The sequence below is a fragment of the Salmo trutta genome, chromosome 31, assembly GCF_901001165.1.
Source record: "Salmo trutta chromosome 31, fSalTru1.1, whole genome shotgun sequence".
Taxonomy (NCBI): Eukaryota; Metazoa; Chordata; class Actinopteri; order Salmoniformes; family Salmonidae; genus Salmo; species Salmo trutta.
The window spans coordinates 16,624,382-16,640,968 of NC_042987.1; the positions used below are offsets into that span (position 1 = coordinate 16,624,382).

Consider the following 16,587-nt stretch of genomic DNA (forward strand, 5'->3'; position numbering starts at 1 on the left):
TGTTTTATTTGGTTGTTTTATTTGCCACCTTGCAAAAAAACACCCACTGGGCAAAGAAGTCATTTCAACGTCTTGTTTTTATTTACATTTGGTTGAAATGTCAACTAATGTAAATTCAACGTGAAATCAACAACAAAAATCTCTATGTTATTGGTAGACAATTTTTTTTTTGTTATTCTGCGGTGTGTGTTTATGTATGTGCATGCGCGTGCATACACGTGTGTCAGTCCGAGGGAAAGGATAGGTTCCTTTAGCAAGCAAGCTTTCCAAAATGCCATTTTGGAAAGGGATTTTATTGGTAGTTATTTGTCAGACTTCTAGCTTCTATTGACTGAGTGGAATGTTTTTTTTTTATCCTAGTGGGCCGATATGTGAACAAAAGCAGGTAGTAAGTTACCTCCTGCAGTGTCAAAGTTTGGTATCCCATGTAGAATGATGCAATGCAGGAACAGTGGAGAGGCGTTGATTTTCATCGACCCACTCAGGAGACTGTTCAGGATCCAAACGTACCTGGCATGGCAGAATAGTAGAGATACAGTAATCCACACAATAGCGAGCAAGAGGATCCTCACTAGCTAAACCCCTCTGCATATACTGTAGGTTAAAGTAGACAACAACAGATCACTTACAACAATTACATCAATGGCTGGGTCCAACCATGACAAGTATAACAGAGAAACTGTAGCACACATGGGAATATTACTTTTCTGAAGATCCATTGAGGTTGTGTGTTTGTGATGGGGACATTCTTACTAAGGCGCCCACTGTATGACTGAGTCACAGTGATTCAGTGTGATGCAGCAGGATAAGATTACACCAGGTCACCACGGGATCCCATTCTGTTTCAATTACTCACAATGGCATGACTATCACGGGCCCTTTTCTATGGGAATGAATTAACAAGACCAAGACACGCAAAAGGTTTTCTATTGGCTCAGGTGGAACAGGGACCTGAACTTGCCCTAAGGTGGGCGGAGAGGGATATGTGTGTGGGTGTGTGTGTTGGGTGTGGGAAAACACCTTTACCTCACCATCCTTATCACACAATGGGCATTCTCTCAATACTAAAAGAGTAGATTCATATTATGCCTGAGAAGAGGTCTTACCTTTTCTGAGAGGGTGTCATTAATGCTGAGACCTTGTCGTCGTAGTACTTCCTCATTGCAAAGCGGTCCAGGGCCTGATCAGCACTACGCGAGAGAGACACAGACATAATTTAGGCTTAAACACCGAGTTACCCTCCTGTTTGGGCTTAAACACTGACAGGGTGGGTAAGCATGACAATCATGGTAAGTAAGCTGTAGATAAGAGCTTTAGTTTTAAATAAAAGTGAATTAAACTGAAGTGAGCGTAAGTCATCTGACTGTTACCAGAAACACTCCTGGCTGACTGAGTGGAGTGACACACTGTAAACAAACATTTGCAAATATTCAACACATTAAAAGGGATCTTAGACCGTTCCTACTTAGAGAATCTTTCCAGATTCTTGATATCCTTCGTCTACCCCTATGGACTGCCCTATTCAATTCAAACCACAGGTTTCTAATCAGGGCGTCATGCACCCCAAAAATCTGAGGGGGCACAAAGTACGTGAGGATGGCTGGGGGGGTTGGTCCATAGGAGGGCTAGGCACCCGTCCATAAGTTGGAGAATTTATACTTTTTCAAACACCTGATACAGCTTTTCCTACAATCTAGAGCCATAATCATTGTGCTTAACTATATGTAAAAAAACTTTAATAATACCTCTTTTTTTAATAACCTGCTTCTCTGCATCATCAAGCTCACTACTCCAACTTGATTGATAGCCTGAAATAGTTTAGCTAGTTATGAGGGTGGGAGATTGGGAACCTATTTGGGCTAGCTAGAGCCAACTTCATAAACTGAGGCTAGTAGTATTACAGAGATAAAAACAAACAAATGTTTTATTATAATAATTTGGTCGTTTTTTTAGCACTAGAACCGCTGGGCCTCGAATGGAACCCCCTTCAAGTCATTCTGACTGCAACATTCTAGCAGTGTAATTAATACATTTCATATATACTATTGCAAAAATAACAATTTGGTTGTGTTTAAGAATGCCTTTGGTAACATTTGAATATATATTTTTTTAAATACTACATTAGCATTTTCATTAGTTAATGGTATTCTACGCTATATGCAAAAACCAAAAAACATAAAAAAACACAAAACTGTTTCCAATACATTTCTTTCATGAATTGCCTTTGTTACAACTATGAAACAGAAACATATGTTTTGAAACATGGTAACAGCTATTTTTTATAACAACAACAAAAAAAGAACACCCCAGCCTAAAAAAATAAAAGACCCACGTTCAAATAATGACAACATCAGTAGCCTAAACATTATTATAAGTGGCCTTGATGAATAGTAAATCTCAGCACAAAAGCAATGATGCATTCAGAAAGTATTCAGACCCCTTCACCTTTTCCACTTTTTTTTCCCGCTACAGCCTTATTCTAAAATGGATAAAATATATATATTTCCTCATCAGTCTACACACACTACCCCATAATGAGAAAGCAAAAGCAGGTTTTTAGATTTGTTTTGCAAATGTATTAAAATTCAAAAATAGAATACCTTATTTACATAAGCATTCAGACCCTTTGCCATGAAACTCGAAATTGAACTCAGGTGCATCCTGTTTCCATTGATCATCCATGAGATTCTTCTACAACTTGACTGGAGTCCACCTGTGGTAAATTCAATTGATTGGACATGATTTGGAAAGGCGCACACCTGTCTATATAAGGTTCCACAGATGACAGTGCATCTCAGAGCAAAAACCAAGCCATAAGGTCGAAGGAATTGTCTGTAGAGCTCCAAGACAGGATTGTGTCAAGGCACAGATCTGGGGAAGGATACAAAAAAGATTCTGCAGCATTGAAGGTCCCCAAGAACAAAGTTACCTCCATCAGTCTCAAATGGAAGAAGTTTGAAACCACCAAGACTCTTCCTAGAGTTGGCCACCCGGCCAAACTAAGCAATCGGGGAGAAGGGCCTTGGTCAGGGAGGTGACCAAGAACCCGATGTTCACTCTGACAGAGCTCCAGAGTTCCTCTGTGGAGATGGAAGGACCTTCCAGAAGGACAACCATCCCTGCAGCACTCCACCAATCAGGTCTTTATGGTAGAGTGGAAATAAAGTAGCCACTCCTCAGTAAAAGGCACAAGACAACTGCTTGGAGTTTGCCAATAGGCAAAGATTCTCTGGTCTGACGAAACCAAGATTGAACTCTTTGGCCTGAATGCCAACATAACGTCTGGAGGAAACCAGGCCAATACCATCCCTATGGTGAGGCATGGTGGTGGCAGCATCATGCTGTGGGGATGTTTTTTAGCGGCAGGGACTGGGAGACTAGTCAGAATTGAGGGAAAGATGAACGGAGCAAAGTACAGAGAGATCCTTGATGAAAACTTGCTCCAGAACGCTCAAGACCTCAGACAGGGGGCGAAGGTTCACCTTCCAACAGGGCAACGACCCTTAGAACACAGCCAAGTCAATGCAGGAGTGGCTTCGGGACAAGTCTCTGAATGTCCTTGAGTTACCGAGCCAGAGCCCGGACTTGAACCCAATCGAACATCTCTGGAAAGACCTGAAAATAGCTGTGTAGCGATGCTCCCCATCCAACCTGACAGAGCTTGAGAGGATCTGCAGAGAAGAATGGGAGAAACTCCCCAAATACAGGTGTGCCAAGCTTGTAGAGTCATACCCAAGAAGACTCGAGGCTGTAATCGCTGCCAAAGGTGCTTCAACAAAGTACTTCAACAAATGGTCTGAATACTTATTTACTTATTTTTTTAAATAAAAAAAATAAAATTATTTGTCATTATGGGGTATTGTGTGTAGATTGATGAAGGGAAAAAACAACAATTTAATACATTTTAGAATAAGGCTGTAAAGTATATAAATGTGGAAAAAGTGTACGGGTGTTGATAAAGTGTCGATATGACAGTGTTATGGAAATGTTTACGTTTGTGCTTTTCTATTAACCAATTTCTGTGTTCTGTTCGTGCTTCTCTATAAACCAATTTATGTGTTCATGCAAGTGATTGAACAAGTCCTCAATATCAGTATCTCCAATTTGGCAGTACGTCCAGAACCTTGTTTAGAGAAAGGGATATCTCAGTTTCAAGGTCTCAGCTTAGAGAGAGGAAGCCTTGTGAGGTATTGATCTGTCACATAATGTACATGACCCAGTATTGGTCGTTACATGTATGAAGCAAACATTAATTATGAATGATGAATAAGCTAAATCATGCAAATATAGCTTGTCAATATATAAGGGAACTAACGGGACTGCCCTGTTAGAGCTCCTGACAGACGTTCACTATGGCGCATGCATTTTGTTGGAATCTCTCCAGTTAACTGTTAATAAACAATGATTCATTTAAGATTGACTTTGAGTGTCCCTGTGTATGAATTTCCTCGGCAACAGTATTCAAAAAGAGTAAATTATTGTCAGCTTTTGCTTGTGTGCATCTTCCCGCAATGGATTTCATTTAGCTGTTATCCCTTGTCCTAACAGAAGACACAATTTTCGAAACTTTCACTTGCTTGACACACTTTGACATACACTCTTTGAAAAAATGGTTCCAAAAGGGTTATTCGGCTGTCCCCATAGGATAACCCTTTAAGGTTCCATGTAGAACCCTCTGTGGAAAGGGTTCTATATGGAACCCAAAAGGATTCCATCTGGAACCAAAAACGATTCTTCAAAGGGTTCTCCTATGGGGACAGCAATAGAACCCTTTTAGGTTCTAGATAGCACCTTTTTTTCTAAGAGTGTACCTTTATATGGTTGTTATGTGTAATAGTTTCCAGTTTTCTCTTTATTGTGTCCTGTCTCTTTTTCATTCTTCAGCCCTGTTGCATGATGGCTGTGCAGGTGCCTTATTTTGCACAGAGGGAGCTCCCGTCTCACTTTGTTCATGGTGCCGGCCAGACTTGTTTTCTTTTCAAGCAACTTGTTCGCCAATGACAGTGAAGTGAATAAATTGTCCATGGTGACATTTCTCCCCTTGCCAACGAAAGGTTGCGCAAGCCTCATCACCACATTCTCCGAAACTCGCTCACCTTCTGCCCAATGTGGATATTTTCCCAGACATTAAAAGCTGTTCAGCATGTACAATTACGCACGCTCTCACTGTGTAGCCTATTCCAAGTAGGCCAGAGTAGCCTAACTTTGATTCTGTAGACAGATACAGGGTACATTACATTTTAAGATTAGAATTGGAATGGATCAAAACAATAGAATGGCCTGTCCTGTTCTTCATTCACAGTTGGGGGTTACATAAATTTACATTGTTCGATTTTGATGATCAACTCACCCATTCTCCCCCTTTCTCCCCATCAGACTTTACATCATTTATCAGACTTTACGCCATTTAGCAAACTGTAGGCGGTGCTACGGTCTGATGACATGAAAATATAGCTCTTTGGCCATGCACACCAGTGGCGTCAAAAACGGAAGCATATGTAGAAAAGTATCTCATACTTACTGTTAAATATAGTGGTGGATCTTTGAAGTTACAGGGCTATTTTGCTTCCACTGGTTCTGGGGCCCTTGTTAAGGTCATGAACTTTACCTAATTACCAGGACATTTTAGCCAAAAACCTGGTTACCTCTGCCAGGAGGCTGAAACTTGGCCGCAAGTGGATCTTCCAGCAAGACAATAACCCCAAGCACACATCAAATCCACAAAGAAATGGTTAATTGACCACAAAATTTAAAAAAATTCAATGGCCATCTCAGTCTCCGGGCTTGAACCCCATTGAAAAGCTATGGTTTGAATTGAAGAGGGCAGTCCATAAGCACAGAATCTGGAAGTATTCTGTATGGAGGAATGGTCTAAGATCCCTCCAAATATGTTCTCTCATAAAACATTTTAGAAAAAAGCTCATTGTCATTATCCTCACATTGGGAGGGTAATCAATTATTGAAAACAGGGGTGCCAATTATTTTTACCCCTATCCTTTTTTGGATTTTTTTATTACTTGTTAAACCCAATGTCTTTCTCTGATCAATTGTATTAGTGTAACATAATATAATTTGCCCATTTTTTAGCAATCAATATAGCTCAGTATTTGTATTATTTAATTTATACTGTCTCTTTTGCTCCTCTTTATCAAGAGTGCCAGTAATTTATATTCTGTTTCTCTCTGACACGAAAGGACACACATATGCACGTACATATGCAAGCATGCACACACATACACACACACGTGAACACACACGTGAACACACACACACACACACACACACACTCTCTCTCTCTCCCTTTTCTCTCTCTTCTTCATCATTCTCTTTTTCTCTCACTACCCACTTTCTCTCTCTGACCCTGTCACTATGTGAATAGTCTCTCCCAGTGGGAGCAGAACAGTGGGGGGAACGTTGATTGGCAAAACACAACACGGCCTCGACCAATGTGTACCCTATATCACACAGGGTTTGTGTGCAGAATGTATAGCCATAAGCGCATAAGACAAGACACACACAAACACACACAAACACATACAACACTTCCCTTTACCTTATAAACCACTTTCTGCCTTAATGTGTGCTGTCAATTGATGACTTTAGGGATTACCCTAGCTGCAGCTGCTCTGAATAGTCTTTCAGACTGGAAATTACCATGTGTTAATATCGTTCATCTCTGTTTGTGTAGCTTAATCCAATTTGAGGAACTGCATGTCCTTGAGGGGAAATTATTTTGAACTCAAGTGCATTACTGAAACTCATATTTCATACTAAATTCATTTCCAGGTCCATTCAGGAAAAATTACATTGACCTTTGTTCTAAATGACAAATGCTGTTACACTCTGTTATCATTAATGTCTAGTATGTTTATGTTGATTTAGAGTGTGTAATACTGTAAGCGTTACTCATGACTTATGGCTTTCCTTTGATCCCACATCCATAACTATTGTTTGACTCACGCTCTGACACAGTGAAAGGGCTGAGTAGTAGTGGTCAGGCACTGAGAAAGACTATACTTATGTCTATATTTATCTGAGACGTGGTTGTAGTTGATAAGGATATGGGTTTGTAAACCAACACTCAAGAAGTGCTACTCACGCTTTACCAGAACTTCTGGTTTGAGCAAAGTCACATTTCACAACAGTAAATGAATTGAAGGAAAAGCCATGGGAGCTGCCATTGTTTGCAGCCGTTAGCCTACCTGGCAGATATGTCGGTGAAATGCACAAATGATGAGATGACCACTCCAATTCGGCCTTTCCCACCCTGAAATACAAGACAGAAAGAGGAGAAAGAAAGATGGAGAGCATTAGCCTATTTTACTTTGAGAATGTAACAAGATAAGTCATATTTTGCCACTACGTAATCATTTTTAAAAGCCTTACATTCTGAATAAGCAGCTAATATTTATTCACCAAACAAATAGTAATAGTTTTTGAACTCCCCGGAACCATTAATCATGAACTCCATTGCAAAACGGAAGTAGCTCCCGCTAAAACTTAAACAAATTTGTGCCACCACGGTGGAAAGGCCTTCGAACCCTAGACACATTTCACTGCATTTCACAATGTTAGGTTAAACAAGGTACTTCAATGAACATGTGAAACAATGGTAAAACATTAGCAGGGAAAGCTAACCTGTTGGCTAAGTTGCTAACAAGATCACTTCCCGCAAAGATGTTCTATTAGAGTTGAAGTCGGAACTCCAACCTAAGTTTACATACACTTAGGTTGGAGTCATTAAAACTCATTTTTCAACCGCTCCACAAATTTCTTGTTAACAAACTATAGTTTTGGCAAGTCGGTTAGGACATCTACTCTGTGCACGACACAAGTAATTTTTCCAACAATTGTTTACAGACAGATTATTTCATTTATAATTCACTGTATCACTATTCCAGTGGGTCAGAAGTTTACATACACTAAGTTGACTGAGCCTTTTAACAGCTTGGAAAATTCCAGAAAATGATGTCATGGCTTTAGAAGCTTCTGATAGGCTAATTGACATAATTTGAGTCAATTGGAGGTGTACCTGTTGATGTATTTCAAGGCCTACCTTCAAACTCAGTGCCTCTTTGCTTGGCATCATGGGAAAATCTAAAGAAATCAGCCAAGACCACAGAAAAAAAACTGTACTGCACATGGGGATAAAGATTGTATTTTTGGAAAAATGTCCTCTGGTCTGATGAAACAAAAATAGAACTGTTTGGCCATAATGACCATCGTTACGTTTGGAGGAAAAAGGGGGATGCTTGCAAGCTGAAGAACACCATCCGGACTGTGAAGAATGGGGGTGGCAGCATCATGTTGTGGGGTGCTTTGCTGCAGGAGGGACTGGTGCACTTCACAAAATAGATGACATCATGAGGCAGGGAAATTATGTGGATATATTGAAGCAACATCTCAAGACATCAGTCAGGAAGTTAAAACTTGGTCGCAAATGGGTCTTCCAAGTGGACAATGACACCAAGCATACTTCCAATGTTGTGGCGAAATGGCTTAAGGACAACAAAGTCAAGGTATTGGAGTGGCCATCACAAAGACTTGACCTCAATCCTATAGAAAATGTGTGAGCAGAACTGAAAAAGCGTGCTCGAGCAAGGAGGCCTACAAACTTGACTCAGTTACACCAGCTCTGTCAGGAGGAATGGGCCAAAATTCACCAAACTTATTGTGGGAAAATCGCGGAAGGCTACCCGAAATGTTTGACCGAAGTTAAACAATTTAAAGGCAATGCTACCAAATACTAATTGAGTGTATGTAAACTTCTGACCCACTGGGAATGTGATAAAATAAATAAAAGCTGAAATAAATCATTCTCTCTACTATTATTCTGACATTTCACATTCTTAAAATAAAGTGGTGATCCTAACTGATCTAAGACAGGGAATTTTTACTAGGATTAAATGTCAGGAATTGTGAAAACTGAGTTTAAATGTATTTGGCTAAGGCGTATGTAAACTTCCGACTTCAACTGTATAATGACAAGATAGTCGAGTGTCCGCTCTAACATTGGAAACACATGTCCGCAAAGATGGAAGGCAGGTGGGAGGAGGCGAGATCAGGTGAGACCATTTAAGCCAATGAAAGGGCAGATACACATGTGAACAACTCCAATATAAAGTCTATTTTTTGCCATTTCAGCAACTTATATCAGTGCATCCGTAACAACCTACTATTACGAAACTGTTATTAGATGAAATAATCCTCACGTAGCAAATTAGACTTATTTGTTTTACCAAATTTGACACTCTCTCATTGACCCCCATACAGAAATGATTTTCTTGGGCAGAGTAAACACTAGCTTCACCTCGCTGCTTCCCGTCTAATCTCGTTCCGAGACACTTCCACCCAAACGTGCTGAGCGCAAGAGCATGGGGACGAGGTTTCTTCAGGGGAGAACGGCTGCCCCCTCTCATGGAAGTTATGGAACTTTAAGTCCGACCATGCAGGCATTGTTAGCAGAAAACAGGATCCCCCATTATAGTGAATGGAAAAATGGCAATCTTCGTGGTAATTGTTGTGTAAAAAGTTCATAAATCAAAGACAATCATGATACCAATAATTGCTTTAATACACCAGATGTATGTCCTTTAACTGAATAATTTCAAATTGCACACACAAGAAGTAGTTATAAGGACAATTAAGTTACTAATGGCAGCCTGCAGTATCCCGGTTGGCCTTCAACTTCAGTTACTAAATGAGAGGGGGCAGCACTGAGCTAGCCTGCAAAGTCACTTTCTGGAGTAGCTCAAACTGCGCATGTTAAGTCTCCATGAGACGCCATCTTAAACGACTTAATTTGGCTTCAATGTGCTGTTGAGTCTTCACATAGGAATGAATAGTGTCACTTGATCGATTGTTTTGTCCAGTCATATATACAGTCATTGGGTTACTTCCCGGCTAGCTGCTAGCAGAAAGGAAGAGGCAACCATCTTTGCTGCTAGCCAGCTATCCCCATGCAATCATCTTCACTACAGTGCTCCCTCCTGCACTGTCTTGATGGATGTGTTCCAAAAATCAGCTTTGAATAGATAAGTCAATGTAAAGTGAAACAAATGAGGCCAGAAGAAGAATGAGAGATAATGAAATGGTGACGATGACAGAGTGATGAGGATGCTGCTCACCCTGCAGTGTATGACCACCACATGTAAAGGGTCAGCATTTAGCCAGTTTTCCATGGCCTTACAGATGGTACAGATCTTATCCAGAGGAGGAGCATGCAGGTCAGGCCAGCCCGTGTCCAGAGTCTGCAAACACACACAAGGTAAGTCACACATACACATACGCACTTTGTAACAGATCATGCTCATCTATTCAACCTCTATACAATGTATATGTTATCTAATTAGCATGTGCAGAGTCTCCAGAAATCCTAGAGATAGCCTTTCTGAATTAAAGGGTTATCTAGTGATACATTTGTATCATGGGTCATCCACGAAATGAGTGCCTTTTGCATCCCTTTGATATTTTAGGTAGAAATTGTGCACCCACATTACATTTTAAAAGCCTGTTATTCAATGAAATGCCCTTTAATGCAAGTACCAGTCAAAAGTTTGGCCACACCTACTCGTTCATGGGTTTTTCTTTATTTTGACTATTTTCTACATTGTAGAATGATAGTGAAGACTTCAAAACTGTGAAATAACACATGGAATCATGTAGTAACCAAAAAAGTGTTAAACAAATCAAAATATATTTTGGATTTTAGATTATTCAATGTAGCCACCCTTTGCCTTGATGACAGCTTTGCACACTCTTGGCGATCTCTCAACCGGCTTCACGAGGTAGTCACCTGGAATGATTTTAATTAACAGGTTTGCCTTGTTAAAAGTTAATTTGTGGAATTTCTTTCCTTCTTAATGCATTTAACACTTTTTTGGTTACTACACGATTCCATATGTGTTATTTCACCATGTTGATGTCTTCACTATTATTCTACAATGTAGAAAATAGTAAATATAATGAAAAACCCGGTAATGAGTAGGTGTGTCCAAACTTTTGACTGCTACTGTGCGTCACATGGAGAATTTAATCCGATTTTTTATATTTTTAATATCTGCATTTTGACATCCCTCTGTGACTACCAGGAAGATTTGGTGGTGGAAAACTGAGCGGGTTGAGCATAACACATCAACCCTGTTACCCCTAGATAGGGGTATCTAGGGGTAACAGGGAGTCGCATTCAATTGCCACTCCCTGTTGCATACAACAAGCTTCCATTCCCCATCTCAAAAGGGGATTTATGGCTGATTTTAAGATGACATCGTCAACCCTGTTACTTTATTTGGCTCTACTATAGTCATTTTTTTATTTAACCTCTTGGGAAGGGAAAACATGTTTTTATGAAGTCAAACGTGCTCTTTATGACAGAATCTTTAAAATTAGGTGAAATCAAACCAAGTTATACATCTCAAAAGGTACCGAATTGGTGGAACGACCCGGATACGGTTGAGATCCTTGTTGCCATTGATATTCATTGATTAATGGCAAATACAGCTTAGTCGATCTGCGGCTTGTAGATGGCTATATGTCTTCGTGTCCTGCCCTCTCATTTGTTTATGCTCTACATTCGGAAAAATACAATATGGTTTCTTTACCTTAGGGTTCATTTTAGAGAGATCATGTCTCTTCTCCGACAGGTTGATAATCTAGAAAGAAAAAGTATACAGGTATGTATGCATGAATACATTCATTTATTTTGCTATTTCATTCTATGCCTTTATATTACTGTCTTATTAAAATGTAACTATTTCAACCGTTTTCACTCTTTCCAATATGAACTAAAAAAAGGCTTCTGTGCTTCACACTACACCACACTAAAAGATGGTTGTGCTGAGGTAAAAGTAGGCTATTTTCCTGTTATCATCACTTCTCTAAAACCCCCCCAAATGTGTCAATGATACAGAATCACTTGGTCAGTAACAGTCACAATTTCAACTTTTCCAAATCAAGAAAACAAACAACCCAGTAATAGAGGACTAGGCTTTTAAGCTTGAAAGGACTAGGTATCAGTGAGATGAAGGATGGTGTGAGACACATGGACGTGACTAGTGCTAACTGACCAGGTAGTTATCAGCGTGCTTGGACTTGAGCATCCGTGTGACATCCTTCAGGTTGTGAAAGTAGATCTCCTCTGAGCATGCCCGGGGGAAGGACACAGCGATGATGCGCTCCGTCACGTAAGTCAGGTCAAGTTCGTATCCCTCCTCCATCTTCACATCTGGGTCTTCTTCCTTTTGGGGAGAGAGAAAGAGAGATGCCTCAGGCCCTGTGATGCAATTTCCTCTGCCCATTAGCAGTACGCATATTTTGTTTTACTGTAGTCAGTGTTTGATGAGCAAAGTCCTTGGTGTCAGCAATTGTGACCGGCCACCCCACTGATACCTTTAGAATAGGAACACAGGCCTACTGTAGGTTGTATGACAAAGAAGGACGCCTGTTTACATTCAACTCTCTGTCTGCACAGGTGCCACACTGCCATTATGCCTCATGGAGATGTTGATGAAGCAATATTCCCACTATTATGTTTACTTTTAAGTGTATTCCTAATTTCTATTAACTCCATGTAAAAAGTAACTGCTTTTGAATAGGAAAACAAGGAAATAGTCACCAACTGATCATGTTCAAGTTGACACAGTAAAAACAAGACAAACAATGAAGCAAAAAAAACTTCTGAAGACTGTAAGAATTCCGGATGAAACCAGTCGTGTGCAGTGTGCTGTGTTGCCCTGAAACATGGCGTGTTCCTGTGACCTCATGGCCATGAACTTCCTGTGTAGCTGCTAGAGAGAGAGAGGGAGGGAGGCTTCCCCCACACATCTCTTATCTAGCCTATCCATTGTAATCTGTGTTCTAGGCTTCTGGCCTAGCGCTCTGTCTTGCCTGTCAGCTGGGAAGTGATTCTTTAAACAACAGGCAAGCTGTTAGCTGGCATCCCTACAAAGGTAATCCATCAAGAATACCACAATACAAATCTCAGTGTGAATTCTTCTTGGAATCATTTTTACATCAGAATCATATTCTATTTCTATGCCATTCTATCAGTTTCCCAATCTCACTGACAACAACAAGAATCAAACTAAGGAATCAAACTGAGTAACGTTAGATAACTTCTCAAACAGTATTGATTTCAAATTAGTTCCCCAACAGGGCATGGCTCTGTAAAAATAAAATAACAAAACAACAAAACTCTCAACATGCAAATCTATTTCATGCCTGTTCTCCATCTATTCTAGACCAACACGATGGCGAAAAATAGTCAGCATGGAATTTTCTGTTCAGAGCCCAACACCACACACACATGTAGACCTATAGAAAAGCTAATGAATCAAAATGTAGTGTTCCAGTCGAGTCACCTGCTTGTTTGTTGTGATTAACAGTGAAAAGGCCTTGGTCTGTCCCATTGGGGAATGTGCCTGTTAATTAAGTCTGAAGTGACTGCAGGCTACAGTCAAACACTTTGAAGGACTCTGGAAAGAGGGGCCAGGGTTGTAAACCAGGGAGCCGCGGCCTACTGCACCCAGGGGACTTAAACCACCCCTCAGAGTGGAATAAAAGGGGGCTATGTGTGTGTGTGCGTGTGTGTGTGTGTGTGTGTGTGTGCGTGCGTGCTTGTGTGTGTGTGTGAGTGAGAGGGTCATCGCTAGGGGAAACGGACTGGGGGGAGTGGAGGGTTTGTGTGTAGGATTTGTGTGCGTGTGCGCGTGTGTGCGTGTGTGTGCGTGCGTGCGTGTGTGTGTGTGTGTCAGGGGTGGTCACGAGGGTCTGCAGTTGGTGTTAATAGTGGGGTTAGTCTATTTCCCTCAGGAGCTGCAGGAAAAACTGTTGACTAATGAGAAATTAATGAACAGGTCGACCGGTCAACACTTGAGAGTTGTGTTTTCAGTGGCGAAGGGGACTGTGTGAGAGGAAGGCTGGACTGGACTGTGTTTTAGAAAGTGTCTGAGCATGGTGACAGAGAGAGGAGAGGGGTTCTGGAAACCACCACTACTTAACCTCTGAATGACTCTAAGGTGTTATGGAATGTTGTTTCAATAAAGTTATTCAAACGCTGAAGTTAAAGATCTGTTTCTGTTTAATAGTCTACCCCTGCAGAGGTATTTGAAAGAATCAATGTGCGCAAAGTCTTCCCTTATCCCATGATGTTCTATGGAGGGTAGGCTTAAATTATAGTAAAGTTGAATTACTTTATTAACAGACTATCCTACTTTCATTCAATTGAGACATTTTAATTTCCAAAACATAGGTCTATTTGATACATCAAAACATATGTCAGTCTACTTGACGACAAATGTACATTTCAATGTGAGCACAGACATGTGAAAGAAGTTAGGGTAACCCACTCCTGTGTTACATTTCATCCTGAAACGCCTTAATTTTATACTCAATCGCATATCAGTATAAATCATCCAGACATACGCTATGCTGCGGTAGTTCTTTTCAAGTAGGCCCCTCTCTCCGATAGTCCCATTCTGCCTCTCATCACTCAAGTCAGGCAAACAGCAGACACTTGCCCCAGCACGCACTACAGATAATTGCTCTTTAATTTACACGGAGTGCTTTTGTTCCTGGTTCGGGGCATGGTGCTCGGCCACAACAGCACAACACAACAACCGACCAAGGCAGCCGTGCCAAGGATCGCAAAGTTCAGCCCACAGCCCACCCATGGCACAATGACTGGGAGTAGACAGTTGACTGCAGAAGAAGAAGGGTAGTATAGCAAAGCTATGTGTTGTTTGAAAAAGTAGGTTGCCAGCAGACTCCATAGAGAACAAGCTGAAACAGGTCTGCTCGGTTAGGATGCTAGGGATTTAGGTGTTACTCTGGATTCCCTGGCTGACACAGCCCTGGGGGTATGGGTAAAGCTGGGCTGGGCTGTGGTGCGTGGGCGCTGTCAGCAGGACTGAGATGAGCATAGAGCACTCAGCACTGAGACCTGGGACTGCATCAATGGCTTCATTTCTTTCAGCCATCCTGAAGGAGAGGATGGAGGTAAAGAGAGGTGCCACCTCAAGAGTATTGACACACAGCCCTGATCTCTCCTGGGAACCACACCCCTCACCAGGTTGTAGCTGACACGGCATGGAATCTCCCATCACAAACTGCAGAGGAGGCAACAGAAGAAACAGTGAGAGCTGTTGGGATAAAATCCACCCACTAGTAATCAATGTCGGTCAGCCTCTGAGAATTAAAGCATGGTCCAATCATGTGAACATTGATATAATGGTTGTTTACATTTTTGATCACATTGTGGTGACAACATTTGCCAAAAACCCAGCATTCTGGACCGTCACAAATAATAAAGTAATCTAAGGGACTGTTCAAAAACTACTTGGGGGGTGGGGTCCAAAATAGGAGAGGGGGTGTAACTTTTTCATTTTCCTTTGGGGAGGGTTGTATGTCTTTTTTATTGGGCACAGGGGAGGGTAGTGCATTTACCCAAGGTTTACATTCAGTATTTTGCAGGTTTTCCTATATAGGCCTAATTTCTTCTATCCTAGTCACATTTCCTCATCTGCTTGCATGTGCCTCCCTAATTAAGGTGTTTTGGTACTTCCCTTACGCACTACGCTTTTCCACGCGCTAACTATACCACAAGTCAATATAGTCTACCAGTCTTACTGTCTATCCTGCCCTCTGTTCACCATTCATAGTGAAAATAGTGTTAGGTGGATTGTTTGTCCAGATCTGCAATAGGCTAACTAGCAATCATACCACACATCAAATCATTCAAAGCTGCACCAACATGTTCAATATACAGTACCAGTCAAAAGTTTAGACACACCTACTCATTCAAGGATTTTTAACACATATAGAATAATGTAGTAACCAAAAAAGTGTTAAACAAATCAAAATATATTTTACATTTGAAATTCTTCAAAGTAGCCACTCTTTGCCTTAATGACAGCTTGCACATTCTTGGCATTCTCTCAACCAGCTTCATGAGGCAGTCACCTGGAATGCATTTCAATTAACAAGTGTGCCTTGTTAAAAGTACATTTGTGGAATTTCTTTTCTTCTTATTGCGTTTGAGCCAATTAGTTGTGTTGTGACAAGGTAGGTTTGGTATTCAGAAGATAGCCCTATTTGGTAAAAGACCAAGTCCATATTATGGCAAGAACAGCTCAAATAAGCAAAGAAAAAGGACAGTCCATCATTACTTTAAGACATGAAGGTCAGTCAATGCGGGAAATTTCAAGAACTTTGAAAGTTTCTTCAAGTGCAGTCGCTAAAACCATCAAGCACTAGGATGAAACTGACTCTCATGAGGACCACCACAGGAAAGGAAGACAACGAGTTACTTCTGCTGCAGAGGATAAGTTCATTAGAGTTACCAGCCTCAGAAATTGGCAATTAACTGCACCTCAGATTGCAGCCCAAATCAACGCTTCACAGAGTTCAAGTAACAGACACATATCAACATCAACTGTTCAAAGGAGACTGCGTGAATCAGGCCTTTATGGTTGAATTGCTGCAAAGAAACCACTACTGAAGGACACGAATAAGAAGAAGAGACTTGCTTGGGCCAAGAAACATGAGCAACCAATATTAGACTGGTGGAAATCTGTCCTTTGGCCTGATGAG

The 16,587-nt window shown here is 40.9% G+C and overlaps 1 protein-coding gene across 1 annotated transcript in view; it reads right to left on the reverse strand.

Moving 5' to 3' along the window:
- LOC115169643 (tensin-3) overlaps nucleotides 1-16,587 on the reverse strand; it is a 76,675-nt gene that overhangs the window by 44,938 nt on the left and 15,150 nt on the right. The window contains exons 2-7 of the mRNA XM_029725466.1: nucleotides 12,066-12,236; nucleotides 11,601-11,651; nucleotides 10,128-10,250; nucleotides 7,203-7,267; nucleotides 1,107-1,190; nucleotides 398-510 (exon numbers count right to left, since the gene is read on the reverse strand). Coding sequence (XP_029581326.1) covers nucleotides 398-510; nucleotides 1,107-1,190; nucleotides 7,203-7,267; nucleotides 10,128-10,250; nucleotides 11,601-11,651; nucleotides 12,066-12,215 — 586 coding nt within the window. The 5' untranslated portion in view covers nucleotides 12,216-12,236. The remainder of the gene's footprint in view (nucleotides 1-397; nucleotides 511-1,106; nucleotides 1,191-7,202; nucleotides 7,268-10,127; nucleotides 10,251-11,600; nucleotides 11,652-12,065; nucleotides 12,237-16,587) is intronic.